Source organism: Sparus aurata, chromosome 2, assembly GCF_900880675.1.
Source record: "Sparus aurata chromosome 2, fSpaAur1.1, whole genome shotgun sequence".
In the NCBI taxonomy this organism is placed as follows: domain Eukaryota; kingdom Metazoa; phylum Chordata; class Actinopteri; order Spariformes; family Sparidae; genus Sparus; species Sparus aurata.
The window spans coordinates 10,796,738-10,810,979 of NC_044188.1; the positions used below are offsets into that span (position 1 = coordinate 10,796,738).

Genomic DNA, 14,242 nt, shown 5'->3' on the forward strand with positions numbered 1-14,242 from the left:
CACAGCTGAAAATATCAAGCCCTTCGTTGGTACTTAGTATTTTGACATCCTAGCTGAAAGTATTAACTTTGCTTCTGCACAAACACGCATCATCAAACACGTGTTTATTCCCCCCACATCTATCAGGAACAAGCAGTCCCGAGGATTCTCCAGCCCCAACATAACCTGTTTGCACTGTAACCTTTCTGTAAATAGTCCTGTGTGTCCATGACATGGCGAAATACAAAAAAAAAGGAGAGGGGGGGATCCAATCATAGGTGTTTACTGTCACCTAGTGTCCAAATGATGTCACTGCGCTGCTTAAAAAAAAAAAAAAAAAAAAGAGGGGAGGAGGGGGAGAAAAAAAAGGGAAAAGTAATTGAACCTAATGACAAAATGGGCCAGGACAAAATTAGATTCAGAAACCATTTTTTATTTTGTAAATGGGTTAGCACTCAGACTGTACACAACAGATATTTTTCTGAGTTTGACCCAATAAAACCCAAAAGGAGCATCCAGAGGCGAGGGAGCAGGGCGGTCAGTGAGCGAGGTGAGAGCAGCTCGTCTTTCAGTCTTCTCTTAGACTTTTACATCTACTGTCTAAAAAGTTCCATCTCCCGCCTCAGGTGGACCGCCCTGCTTCCTGCTGCCAGTGGCATCCTCCACTTCTCAAGCAGTCGCTCTTGGTGAGTGATTTTTGTACAAAAAGACAAAAAAACAAAGAAAAAACAAAACAAAACAAAAAAAGAAATAAAAATTCAAAGACCACATTACAGAACACTTGAATTACAACTGGGGGGTGGGGGAGGGAAATAAAAAAACAGTGTGTAGTAATGCCAGAACAAGCCCCGAAAGGTAACACTCATGAAATCAATATGAGAACCATCTTCCCCCCATTTAACGAACATGGGCACGTTTATCTGCCTCGTAGTTATACGTTATGAAGTACTGACTGAGTTCATGCCAAGGCTCAAAACACCTCCCTTCACTATAGCTGGCGATATATAGTGCTGTGACCAGAGACGGACAGTTTTTATACACTACACGTGTTATAATGACCACATTAGTCCATTTATCATACGTTTCTTCTAATAATACACTATATTAAATCAAAAAGAATAGGCTAAATCTCTCACGACGAAGCTATGCAGATTATCATAGAAACTGATGACGAGACAATCTACTGACACACAGGCACAGTGCACAAGCTTGCAGGCAGGAAATGGAAACAAAATCTTTGTAGTTTTTAAATAGTACAAAATGATTTTTTTTTTTTTTTCATTTCTTTTTTGCTTCAAGAGCGTAACTCAAAGTACGAAGCCAGACCTTCGATCTGCTTTAATGTGAGGAAGAAACAATAGCTGTTGTAGTTGTTACTCGCCCCGACACAAAATACGTGGCGTATATTTAGCTCAAGATCACAAGACATTCTCTTGATTTGCGGTTCTTCAACCCTTGGCTGATAATCAGCAGTTCCGCTGGCTTTCTGTTTTTTATCATTCTGCTTCTGTTCAATGAGTTGCCTTTCTTTTTTTTTCTTTTTTTTTAATCAAATGCATTTTATTAATGAATATTTTTAACTCACACTCTGGTGCGGCAGTGACACACTGAATACATTTGATGGTATAAATGGGCCAATTCTGATCCGACGGTGCACACTGTCGATGTGTGATTCTCTGTCGGTCTCTTTCCCCCTGCAGCTGGCTGTGGGCTCATCCTGTATTTTTAATAAACCATAACAAAATATGGTTCTGATCCAAACATTGAACTGGGACCTATGTCTAATCGATGCCAGCGTATCTGTGAGAGATGACACATCCTTGGAAATGGACAAAGTGAAACCAAAAAACTTGTAAACAAAAAAACTTTACAACCACTTGCAGGTCAGACATGCAGAACAAGCTATTTGAGACTAGCCCACAAAATAAAAGTCCAAACTAAAATCAAAATGCAAACAGTTTCACATTTGAACAGTTGAACAGGAAAATAAGAAAAATAATTTCTATATATAGTCAGGTTTTTTTTTTTTCTTTTCTTTTTACATTTGTCATAAGTCAACACTTGAGTGTGATTGCGGTTGAAACTATAAGCAAGATAGAAAGTCTAATTGTTCATATATTTACCAAGCGATCAGTATAATAAGAGATTGTTCTTAATAGTCCTGACTGGTTAAATAAAATAATAACAATAAAAAAATAAAATAAATCTCTTATGACCTAAAGATAAACTCCTTGGGTGCAGTAAACATTTCATGAATGAAACCAGAAATGAAGCACAGTCAAAGTGCGCTCTAACCAATCGACACATGTGTTGTTTTAAATATGTAGTTAAGGGCACTGGAAAATCAAAACTCCTGCAGTGTTTCTCACTCGATGCTGCTGCAAAAAATGTTTTGGGTCGGGCTGGGGGTTCCCCCGGCCCATCATGCTTTGCTCTCGGTGGTATTTGTCTGTATGACACTGTTGTGTTCTGCAGTGATCTCCGTCAGGGCGTTCGATAACTCTGCCTCCTCCAGTTTGCCTTTCTCATCAGAGAAAATCTTCCTGCAACGGAACAAAAAACAATGTGCACAATCAGAAATCAGGAAAACAAAAAACAGTCCGGCAAACAAACACTTTAGTTGAAATTTTAACCATTTATTCTCAATGACGTCTTCACCCAATATGTAAGAAGACACTGTGTGTAACTGGAGGTCTTTTTACATATTTCTTCACCACCTTGACAACAGTCAGATAAGATTAAACAAAAAGATAATGACATTTAATTCATCCTGCATCAGCTAGCCTGCCTAAACTGTAGAACAAACAAGTGTGACGCAAATATTATCAATTAATCAGTTAAGCTCTACTTCAAAGAGACTCTGATGGCACGGTAAATGAGCCCTGTGGTTAAGTGACACCCATGTTTCATGTTAAAGCAGCGCAGCACAGTATCTACACCCTGCCTGCAGATCGTCTCCTCTCTCGTGCAGTTCAGAGCAGGGAAGCAGCACCACTGTCTAGCCTCTGTTCTCTTTAGCAGAGCTGCAGAGTTGGTGAGGATTTAGGGCAACATTCAGAGGCACACACTGACTGCCCGAGACAAAACATTTTGTCACTTAAATGAAGCCCCTTCCAGACATGGAACACCTAACATTAACTGGCGACATCTATCTGTTAACGTTGTGTTTTTGTTATGAATTTATTGAGAGGAGTCAGGACTGGAAATAAGCCACAATGCTTGTGCAACGTTGCCCTCTGGTGTACGACAGAGAGAAGTGGAACAGCTGAGTTGGAAAGTTATGATATCAACAGGTTGCATCATCGATCGATTTCTAAACTTTATTTCCTGTTGAAGCTTTTGATATGACCAACGTGGGCAAGAGTGATGAAGTCAGTGTTTTCTCGCCACTATTGCTAGAGTGCTTGTTCATCAGGGGAAATGTTGAGTCATAAATAAATCCAAGAATATAATCTGAGCTGGCTTAAATTGACAAGTGTCATGAAATAACTTTTGTTGTGAATTGGCCCTATATATGTAAAACTGACTTGACTTGACCCCCAATAAATGTTCTCAACGTCGTCATTTATAAGAGAATTCTCCTGTTAATTTCACAGTGTCACTATGTCAAGTTCGTACTCTGTAATTATCATTTGTTCCAACTAAATGTTTTACAGAGCATGACTGAAAGCAAAAAACAAAGGGGGGGAGACTGCAAGTGTAATTACTGTTGCTCTTATAGAGCTTTTTAAAAGTATTTGACATGCACAGCAGGGAGAAGAATTGATTTTTATTGGCTGAGGAGAAAAGTATATCAACAAAATAAAATTGGTTCATTTAAAGTCCTGGTTTAATCAAGCAATTTATTTTCTTTGTATTTAACAGATGACTAATTAAAGTCTTAAATTTGTTACATGAATTTACTTTCTCTTTTGTATTTAACCAATAGAAAAATTGGCCTTTCATAAAACTTGGTCGTCTATGTAGAAGATGCAAATGTTTTTGACATTGGTGCTACATGACCAGAAAAGAAATGTACAGAAAGATGACTGTAGTGTTTACTTTGCTCAAAAAGGTTGAACACTTGCAACAAGCAGAATATGCAGAATGTCCAGTGTTTGTTATCGGCTCGTACAGTTTTGGTCTTCGATCTTTCTTTATTTGCATATTCACAACAAAAATCAGCTCATGACACATTTCAACTGCAGCAGTTCTCGATCTTATTCTTTAATTAATATATTTACAGAGACCCAACATTTCCCTACAGTGGCAAAAAAACTGCCTTTCCCAACTGTGTAGATGGAAGCCCTGGCTCTGCGTATGATCTCACAGAAATGTTGATTTGAACCCAAACCATGATCTTTCCCCAAACCGAGCGTTTTTGTGCCTAAACCTAAACTAGATCGTAACCACAGCGTTGTTATATTGTAGAACAAATAGGTTGTACATACAAATCTTGCAAGAATTTTGTAAATCTGTGGTTACTATCTAGGGTTCAATCAGGGAAAACATGTGGCTTTGTTGTATAGCTGTTCTGAGTTTCTTCATGTTTGTTGGCGTGGTCAAAAACGTGGCAGACAAAATGGAGGGAAGTTGTTCATTTAATTTGCATATACTACCCACAATGTAATGATGGAGAGCTGGTTGAAAATCAGTAAAGTTTCCCTTTAACTGCAGCTGCGGCCTTTATATTCAGGCCGGGTAATGTGCCGGAAAAAAAATCTAAATTGTACGATGTGCTGCTCAGCCACGTAAAAAAGGGTTTATACCAGTTCTCAACAGGTGGGTCAGAAAGACGATATTCGTTTAAATATGCTGATAGCGGTGCAGACGTTGAGACAGTCTGCTGGAGGGTATTTATAATAAGGCACATATTTGCAGAACAGAATTTATGAGAGAGAAGCTCAAACCTTGCTTACTTTCTTACCTGGTCCAATCAGTGAGTATGAATGTCTGATTGTCAGTTTTAAATTAGTTCGTCGGAAAGATGTGAAGGGAGAGAGTTTCCAAAGCTGTTCGACAATCTGACTGAGGAAGAATGCTGGCAGCTTTAATTCAACTCAGGCTTGAGACACGTTGGATGTTTTACAGAAACTTTTCTAGGTCCGATCCTTGTTATTTTGTCGTTGTGACTTTATGTATGCATGTCTGAAAGGAGTTCATATATTCTTGTTGGGAATGTTGCAGTACTGGAGACCCACAATGGTAACACACAAGCATAGAAAACAAGACCCATCATGTCACTCGACTATCAAAATCCACAACATTTCAAATTGTCCCAATGTCATTACCACAGTTTACCATTACAATATTTCATATTGTGTGGTCAATGGCAAGATGCGGTGGTGAATGAATGGGCATACAAGTTACACACTCTCACACACACACACAAACACACAGATAAACCTCTAGAGGGAGCCGTACTCATCGTTGACAGGAGGAGCAGTCTTGGCCAGAGTCTCTGACGCCTCCAGAACTGGGCCTGAGGGGGGGAGGTCTGCTCCGTTTCCATTGGGCAGAGAGGGGGCAGAGGGCGGGCTCTCTAAGCTAATAAGGTCTGCGAGGATCTGGAAGCGTCTCTCTGTCCCGTTTGTCAGCTCTAAGTCTAAATCCGCACGTCTTGGCCCCACGTCTGAGGTTAATAAGTCGTATGCATCTGTGGGCGCCTCGAGACCGCCGAATGCAGGGCCAGTAAGAGGAGTAACTGGTAAAGCATGGGGGGCATGTGCAACCAGAGGAGCAGTATCTCCAGCATCCAGGACTTTAGGAGCACCGTGGATCACTGAAGGAGAGCTAGTTGCAGCAGCTTTGGAAGTGGGGATGTTAGCATTAGCAGTTTGGTCAGCTGGTTTGTTTTTCGTGTCGAAGGCAGTGAAGCTACGGCTGCCGGGATATTGGGCAGTTGGATCTGAGTCAGGGTCTGGTTTTGGAGGGGCAGTGGTTGCTAGAGTGGAGGCAGTTTTTGCTGGTGTGTCAGTTTCTAAGGCTACAGTGGAGGGTTTGGAGACTGGTGGGCTTGGAGCAGGTTTCTTGATGTCGAGAGCAGGAGAGAACACTGGGGAGGACGCAGCCAGTGGAGACACAGGTGGGCTACCTTTAGCATTCAAAGCGGCAAGTTTGGGAGAGTGTCTACGCTTCGGTGGTATTGGTGTCCCAGCTTTTTGAGCTCTAGTTCGTTCGGGGGTACAGGGAGGAGTGGTCTTTTTCTCCTGTTCTTCAGGGGGGTTACTTCCTCTTTGCTCTACTAGTGGGGCCATTTTGGCTTCGAAGTTGGAGGTGGAGAGGATGGGAGTCGGCGGGGCGGTGTTCGACTCTGGGGTTGGCGCCGGGGCTGCGACACGGGTGGGTGAGGGGTCTGAGGGGTCGTTGGCAGGGGTAGACAGGCTACAAGTGAGTGTGGTGGTCTCGCTAGAGGGGCTGTCCTGAGCGAGGTCAATTGTTGCAGTGGCTGTGTCAGAGTTGGTGGCTACGGAGGAGAGGGTGTCCAGTGCCAGATTAGCAGTGTTAGCCGCCAGCCTGAGAGAGCAGGGAGAAAACAGAGACACACAGACTAGACACCAGGGTGACTGTGACAGAGGAAGGGTGGCCCAGACGAGAGCATGCAGAGGGATTAGTTGGCTTTAGAAAATCACAAGAACATAGACAAAGCAACTTAAAAACAGCAACTAGTAAGCCTAGTGAGAAAAAGAAAACAAAGAAAAAGAGGACGTCATGCTGTGAGTGAACATTAAAGGATACATCCCATACACACACCAACATGGAGTACACTGACTAAAACTAATGTACTAAAACGAAAGCACCAGTCTTCCTGCAGAAAACTACAGCACCACGCAGAACCACCTATAAGGGTTAAACAGTACCAGTGACAATCTCATACGATGTAATCTAATTTTCCCAGCCTGCTGATATGAGAGATGAGCTTGCTGAGGTTGTCAAATGGCTCATATGAATTGACCACGCTCAAGAGGACAAAAAGCCTTTCTGTGTCTTTAACTGGTATTGCTTCAACCTCCATACAATGAGACAGAAAATCTCCAGAGGCTGGAGAAGAAACACAAAGTGCAGTAATCCCCCTCAGAGGGAGTAAAAAACAGAAAAGCAACATGTTCCAGTGGACTCCACTTAAGAATGACCTGAACTTTTCAAATAATTTCAGGGGTCAGATTTTGTCCTGTTGAATCAGATGATTATTCTTTGAAGTGGAGTGCAATGTACAACGGCTAAGAAGACTTGAGCGGTAAGAAGGCTGTGTGCTGTAGGTCGGTTTTTACTCACTCTGGCTCTGTGAGAGGTGTGGTTTCATTGGGTTCCGTCGGTCCTGCTGCGTTGTGATTGGCTGTGCACTCATCCTCTGTTCTAACTTCTACAATCGGCTCTTTGGACTCATCTTTCCTGTAGGACACAGAGACAGATATATTCAGCAGGTTATCTCACAGGACAATTATCACGTCTACCAGACTGAGCACTGAAGAAAGGTGACACAAGGCTGAATATTCCAGCTCATGTGAAGATGTACACTTGGCTGTCTTTTAGTGGAACCAGCAGCATGAAATGTGGCACAAATCAATACTCAACCTCCCACTCAAATTGATTCCAAACTGTCTTATTGTGCACATGAGAGTATTTGTTCAACGCTTCACTCAAACCAAGCATCCTTCATATTTTCACTGATAGAGAAATCCATTTTAAAAACTTCATCTCAGTTATGGACCCATTTTATTGATTTGTGTATTCTTCCTGTTCCTGTGGATACTGACTGAGCGGACCATAATGCATTGCTGTCGCAAGACACGCTTTTACAACGCTTCCCCAGTTATCTCTTCCTTCATCAACGTAAACATAAAACGTTCAGCTAACATTGTTTATCACCTTCAGTGTCGGCCCTTAATAGAGCTTCTGGGCGATGTAGTAAGACATTAATTTAAGTAGTAGTACAGTAGACACAGGCAAAATGTAAACAACCACAAGAGAAATTGGAACACCCTGGTCTAAAAGATAGGATAGGATATCCACTCATACGTTAATGCCAGGTGTAAACAGAGTCAAATATGAACGTCCTTTGTTTGCTCTGTTTTGGTTTCCATCAATCCTAAAGGAATTATCTGCCTCTCTAGCTGCTATATGCTCCACTATGTTCACCAGCTAGTCACTGACTACATCAGTCTGCTTTTTGATGCTGGGCAGGTAGCGTACAGTGTTCATCAGAGCCTGCTGGTAGAAAACAGCTGTGTGCTACCACTGGAAACAACACTGATGACAGCAGTAAGACTGAAACCATGCTCAAAACAAATCAATCATCAGAAAGCTGCTAAGAAACCTCTGCAGAGCTGATAATTCTGAGCGTCTGTCAATGCAAGTGCCACCTTATACAGTAATCATCTGAGTCGGTATTAATCAGTAACTATACTGATTAGAGCAACTTAAGAGGTCTAGTATGTAGGTTTAGAAAAGGAATTTTTATCAGAACAGAAAGATCTACATTAACTGATTTGACGTTTTTTTTTATGCCTAACCATCTAAATAAACAAACTCTGTGTTTTCATTACTGAATTAACAAACTGATCTTAAAGAACGACACAATTCCATATTGTTTTTCTCTGTTTATTTGTAGCAGACCCCTCCAGCTTTCAAGCTTCAAACAGTGGAGGATCGGGGATGCCACTTTGATACCCAATCATGATGAACCTTCCACAACAGTCTTGTGTTGACCCTGTCCCAACTTGTTTGAAACATGTTACTGGCATCACACTCAAAATAATCATATATTTAGAAAAATTGATGAAGTTGATTTGGTAAAACACTAAACACATTGTCTTTGTTCTATTTTAAATTGAGTCTATGTCACATTCTGTTATTTCTGTTTAATTCAGCCTCCCAACTGTTTTGGAAGTGGGGTTTCCAAGTAAAACCGTGTCCTACAGTGTAATTAAACCCATATTTTGATCTGACTAAGGGTCACTGTCGAAAAGGTTGTTGAACTGCATGTAGCTGTCACTGATACTCACATGAAAGCTGCTTTTCCCTCCTCCAAGTTGTGTCCTTTGGTCCCCGTGCCAGATTTTCCACAGAGGCACATGATGAGGCCACATTTGTTGACAAAGTAACAGGTGACATCCACTGCCAGCAGCAGGAGTAAAAATACAACAACAAGGATCCCTGCCCAGAGCATGATGCCCATAGAGAGCGCCGCCTCATCACCCAACCCATCTGCCAGACGAGAGACAAGAGAGGGAGAGCGCTGAGCAACTGTAGCGTGACACAGTTTTATAGAAACAACCATGAACAACTGAATAAAAGTGCTGCTAAGCTACTGTGACCACAAATAGTTCCATAAAACAAGAACAACTCACCTGCTATGAGCACTGACACGTCTAGTTGTCTCAGCATGAATTTAGATGCAGTGTGGTGTGTTTGTGTGGACCGTTGTGTGACTTGTGTTCAATTATTCATTCAACTTCATTTTAAGTAGAGGCGTGATGAAGAATTTATGTGCAAACGGCTGTCTTTAAAAAGACATTAAATGAAATATAAATATATAATTCAACCCATTTATTTGGTATTAGAAAGAAGAGCAAACCAAAGCGTACACTGCGTTGCTAGTTACCCAGAATGTTTGTGGACAAAATGAACATGAGGCTTTTCCAAACATCACAAAAGTCTGATGTTTCTTCACTCATTTGTGTAAAGTCTGTTTTAATTATAGCTGAAGACTGCAGAAAAATGTCCTATTTCTAGATAGATCTTTAGATACCAACAATTAACAGGTAATCTGCTAGAGAATATGAATGCAGCTGAGTAAAGCACCCTCCAATAGAAATGTATAAAAACAAGTAGTTCTGAATGATATTTGATACACATTACATGCATGAGAAACAAGTGGACATTGGTCTTAGTAATCAGCACAAAAATAACAGTTTTCTTATGATAAATCTGGATACAGCTGGTCAAAGTGTGCCAATATTATTATCACAAAACACTTCTCAGTTAGGCGTTTCTGTTTTCAATCATGTAAACGTTAATGTTACAAACCTTTATAGTACATATGCATAATTTTGTGAGCGATTAAAGAATATAATACACTGTTGATGTAAACGGACAGGCCCAGCACTCAGCCTTCATTCTGTTCTAAGTGCTATTTTTTTTAAAATATATAACCTCATTTCATTTCCACTATTGTACATTACTGTAAACTGGCACTCTAGTGCTGATAATGACTAGCTGTGCTAATGCTGAGCAGAGTGAATCTGTAGGAGGCGGAGGATTTCCACTGCCTTTGGTTCAACACGTCTGTCTGGTCTGTTCTGAAGCTACACGGCACCCTTTTTCTCATCCGTAACTGAGACACGTCTGTCACGGACAAAAAGTCTGTTTTAAGGAGTGAAAGCATCCAGAGAGACAGCCAGGCCAGAGAAAGGCAAGCGCTCCTCTACAGTTATGCTGTGAATTTCCCCCAAGAAAATTATGAGAGCAGGAGCACAGTGATGAGGGACAAGATGAGTGATACCAAAGTGCATGTCACAGATGAACAGCCCTGAGTGGCTGAGGGACGGGGGGCAGCACAACCCCGAACACACCAAAATGCACACAGGTCAGGACGAAAATGTTCACGTGGTCCACCACACCAATGTCCGGGACCAGGCAAGAGAGCAGGAACATTGAGAGAGGGCGAAAGAGAGAGAGAGAGAGAGAGAGAGAATAAAGGAAGAGGGGGGAAATGAAGGGAAAAAAAGAGAAGGGCGGGGAAAACAGAGGAAGAGAGAAAGTGAAAATGTGTTTTGGTCTGAAAAACCAAAAGTAAAAAAAAAAAGAAAAAAGAACTGATTTCTTGTATTAAGGGAGGGAAAAAAAATACAGCAACACATCAAAGCAAAAGCACAGCACAGAGGGAAAACTACACCGCGTTGGCTAGATGGTGACTCAGTGGTGGGTGAGTGGGAAATGCTTTAGATTGGAAAATGAATTAGAAAAGGAGTGAGAGAAAGACATAATGGTCGTTTGTGATGTTTCAGCAAAGCACTCTGCAGTGTCTAGCACCTAAAGGGAATCTGACAAGCTGTTTGGTTTTTGTACATTTGGTAAAAAACCTCCAGTTGCAGTTCAGACCTCGAGGTACAAGTTAATCAGCGGTTATCAAGGGTCAATTTAAAGGCTGCTTCCACACAGGGACAAAGTGTCTACTCTAGCTGCTGTTTTAAAGGTAAACAAAGCTAAAGAAAGACTACTACTTTTCAGGAAATCATTCCATCCTCTGTGGAAAGAGCCTGTCCCAGTTCTGCGAGCAAAAACTCAAGCTCATTTAGAAAGGCCTGTCAAAACTTTGAAGTGAGGAAAAATGCAGCCGGAAAATCATTTCTGGCCCGCCGCCATCCAGGAAATCTGTTTTTTTCCTGTAAATGTATTTTGTTGTCATTCACCTTTCAGAGTGAGATAGTTAAAAATAGAATGTGTCGTTCTGGTTTTGAGCTTTGAGTTTGGCTCCTCAGTTTTCTGGCTGTTTAGTTCCAGTTTAGTGTGGGTGGCCTAAGGGATGGTACCTGGGATGGCTTCTGGCTTCGTGGATGTCCTGAAGGACATGCTTGCTGGCTGGGACTTGCCCTTCTGATTCTCTGCCACCACCAAGACATTGTACTCTGTGTCCCAGTCCAACTCTCTGAGAATGTAGAACTCGCTGTCGCTTGGCGTCTTGATTTCTGGTTTCCACTCTGGTGCCTGTACCTACGGGCGCACAGAGAGATATACACTACATGCACTTAACACTGACACAGATTATTATTTTCATTATAAATCAATCCACAGTTTTTGTTTGCAGGAATATTTTCTTGATTCATCTATTGTTTGGTCTACAATATATCAGAAAAGGATGAAAACTAGTGATTATCTTATCCCGCTGTGACATATTTAAGTCTTCAAATTGCTTTTTTTTGGTACTAGACAAAAACAATTCCTCACATTTAAAAAGGTTGAGCCATCAAAATGTCACTATTTTTGCTTGTGTAACTGATCAGTCCTTTGAACTCTGCAACTGCCTACATTGGTGTTTTTGATTATTGTGGTGTCATTTCTTGGACTATCTTCAAGAGCTTCATATCCCTGGAATCTGAACAACCTGAGCTAAAAGGTTATGCAAGTCAATATACACTAATACATTATTAATATTGAAATTATCTCATAAATTAAAAAAAATATGAAAAGCTGAAATTTCTTCATCACAATGTACAAAATACAAACATAAAGCTTATGGATCCAAAAGATGTTTAAATGTGGAAACATGAATGAAAATATTTCTCCACAACTTATTTCAACAGTGTCATTATTTTAGTCCATTTTCATAGGGTTAATAGATTATACATATAGTTGCTGTTTTATTTATGTTGATGGACTGAAAGATTTAATCCACTGATCATTTCAGCTCTGCATAAAGTAATATGAAGGCTTCATCAGAATCATCATTAGGAACTAGGAGTAATTGGTAACAGTTTCATTAAAAAAATCTATGTGTCATTAGTTATAACCAGAGCATTTCGCTTGAAAATTACTTAAATGTGGTTGCAATATTTCAGCTCTGATAATCATACTCACTGGTTTATAGCGGACAAGATAATGTAAAATGGGCGAGCCGCCGTCGTCTTGCTTGGTCCAGCTGACTTTGAGGGAGTTGCCTTTGGGCTGAAGTACGCCTTCGAGTTTGGGTGGATTTGGATTCCCTACAGACACACATGAGCAAGATGGAGGTTATTATAAGGCTCATTTCAAAGACCCAGAGAACTAAGGAGTTATTTTAATTGGGAGAAGATTCTGTCGAGGCATCAGCACCTTTAAAATATAGAGCAAAGAAAACAACGACCTTGTTTAGAATTACAGTTTGGAACTGGCCTCTTTGTTGTTGTCCTTTTATGTCACTTGCCCTTCCTTAATCGCTCGCCTCAAGATGGTAGGTCTCACGTCAGACTAATTACCAAGTGACACACAGCCACATGCTTATCTGATTCAGTCCGAGTTGCTGAGTGACATTCAATCAGCATAAAACTGCTGACTGACATTCTCCCACTGTCATGCACGGCTTCAGGGAAAAGGGTAATTTCTCATTGACTGACTTTATGTAGGATTTGCATTTCACAGCATAATAAATGGGTTTGCCTGTAAAGATAAACACATGCTGAAATGTTTGTGTTTTTCCTTCTGATTCCCATAACGAATGTTGATAGCTAAAAGAGAACATTTTCCATGTTTCATGTGGATTTCCAATCATTGTTGATGGTTTATGTAGTCAAATGAAGCAATAAATTCCTCAGTGTTTGCTTTATTGACGCAGCCATTTTCACTGTTGTAAATGTAAATCGTTTAAAAGTCACAGAACAAGTATATTAGCTGAATAAGCTTGTATTTCTTCCTCAACACTGATTATGTCACTGGTGTTGGAAGAGGAACAGTTTTTGCAACTCAACTCAACTTTCTCTGTTGATGCAGCTCACAACGAGGAATTTATCGACTTAATTTACAACATTTACCATCAACACTGACTGGACGTCCACATTAAACATGAAAAACACGCGTCTATTAAGGACATGTCTTATTGCCTTCCTCTGATCTGTGGAGATCCTCAAGGCTCAATTCTCAGCCTGACTTATTCTGTTTTTAGGACATATGATCATCACTTTGGCTGCGTCACTTATCATTGCTTTGTTTATCATGTCAAACTTTATATATCTGTGATAGATGAAGTACTTATATATATATATATATATATATATAATATTGGCCACTTTCTAATTTCACCCCAAATCTGACCACTGTTGTCCACCAAGAGATTAGTAGCTGGATGTCTCCAAGTTTTCTGCAGTTAAAAGACCTCAAAACTAACTTTTTGCCACAAATCAGAGTTATCTCAAAGACATGCAGTATGTGTTGTCATGGTTTTCACTAACTTCCTGTGAGTTTTGCATTTAGCAATCTCCTCCCTCCTCTTTATGTCACTAGACTTGCACAGCGCCTTTCTTTTGTTCGAGGCAGCTCTCTTTGCCTCTTTCTCTTCTTCACTTGGCCTATTTGGTCGAATATGCCGTCATCAGAAGCACTGGAATTTGCGGCTTTCCCTGTTCTTCCGTTGCTGGTGTGGGTACCAGAACAGGAGGATCCTGCTCTCCCTGTTCCCTAAACAGACACGACTGACTCTTTATCGAGTTCTCTGTCCTGATTGGATAAAAGTGGGCAGAAAGACCAAAAAAAAGTCTTCTCCCAACAGTTATTTAATAAGAAAATAACACAGCTTCTTTTAATTTCACAG

General features: G+C 40.8%; 1 protein-coding gene and 1 long non-coding RNA gene across 18 annotated transcripts in view; one reads left to right on the plus strand and one right to left on the minus strand.

Annotated features, from left to right (window-relative positions):
• The window catches only part of LOC115567734 (uncharacterized), a 56,025-nt gene extending 46,713 nt beyond the window's left edge, over positions 1-9,312 (plus strand). For both annotated transcript variants that reach the window (XR_003981253.1, XR_003981251.1), the window contains exon 3: positions 8,570-9,312. This is a non-coding gene — a long non-coding RNA (uncharacterized LOC115567734). The remainder of the gene's footprint in view (positions 1-8,569) is intronic.
• The window catches only part of ncam1b (neural cell adhesion molecule 1b), an 87,639-nt gene continuing 73,788 nt past the window's right edge, over positions 392-14,242 (minus strand). For 12 of the 16 annotated variants that reach the window (XM_030394462.1, XM_030394434.1, XM_030394443.1 and 9 more), the window contains 6 exons: positions 12,538-12,662; positions 11,493-11,673; positions 8,964-9,165; positions 7,234-7,350; positions 5,383-6,474; positions 392-2,522 (listed from right to left, as the gene is read on the minus strand). In XM_030394462.1, the coding sequence (XP_030250322.1) occupies positions 2,402-2,522; positions 5,383-6,474; positions 7,234-7,350; positions 8,964-9,165; positions 11,493-11,673; positions 12,538-12,662 (1,838 nt within the window). In that variant the 3' untranslated portion in view covers positions 392-2,401. Of the gene's footprint in view, positions 2,523-5,364; positions 6,475-7,233; positions 7,351-8,963; positions 9,166-9,492; positions 10,498-11,492; positions 11,674-12,537; positions 12,663-14,242 lie in introns of those variants that run through there. The other 4 variants (XM_030394472.1, XM_030394489.1, XM_030394497.1 and 1 more) reach the window with 4 other exon arrangements.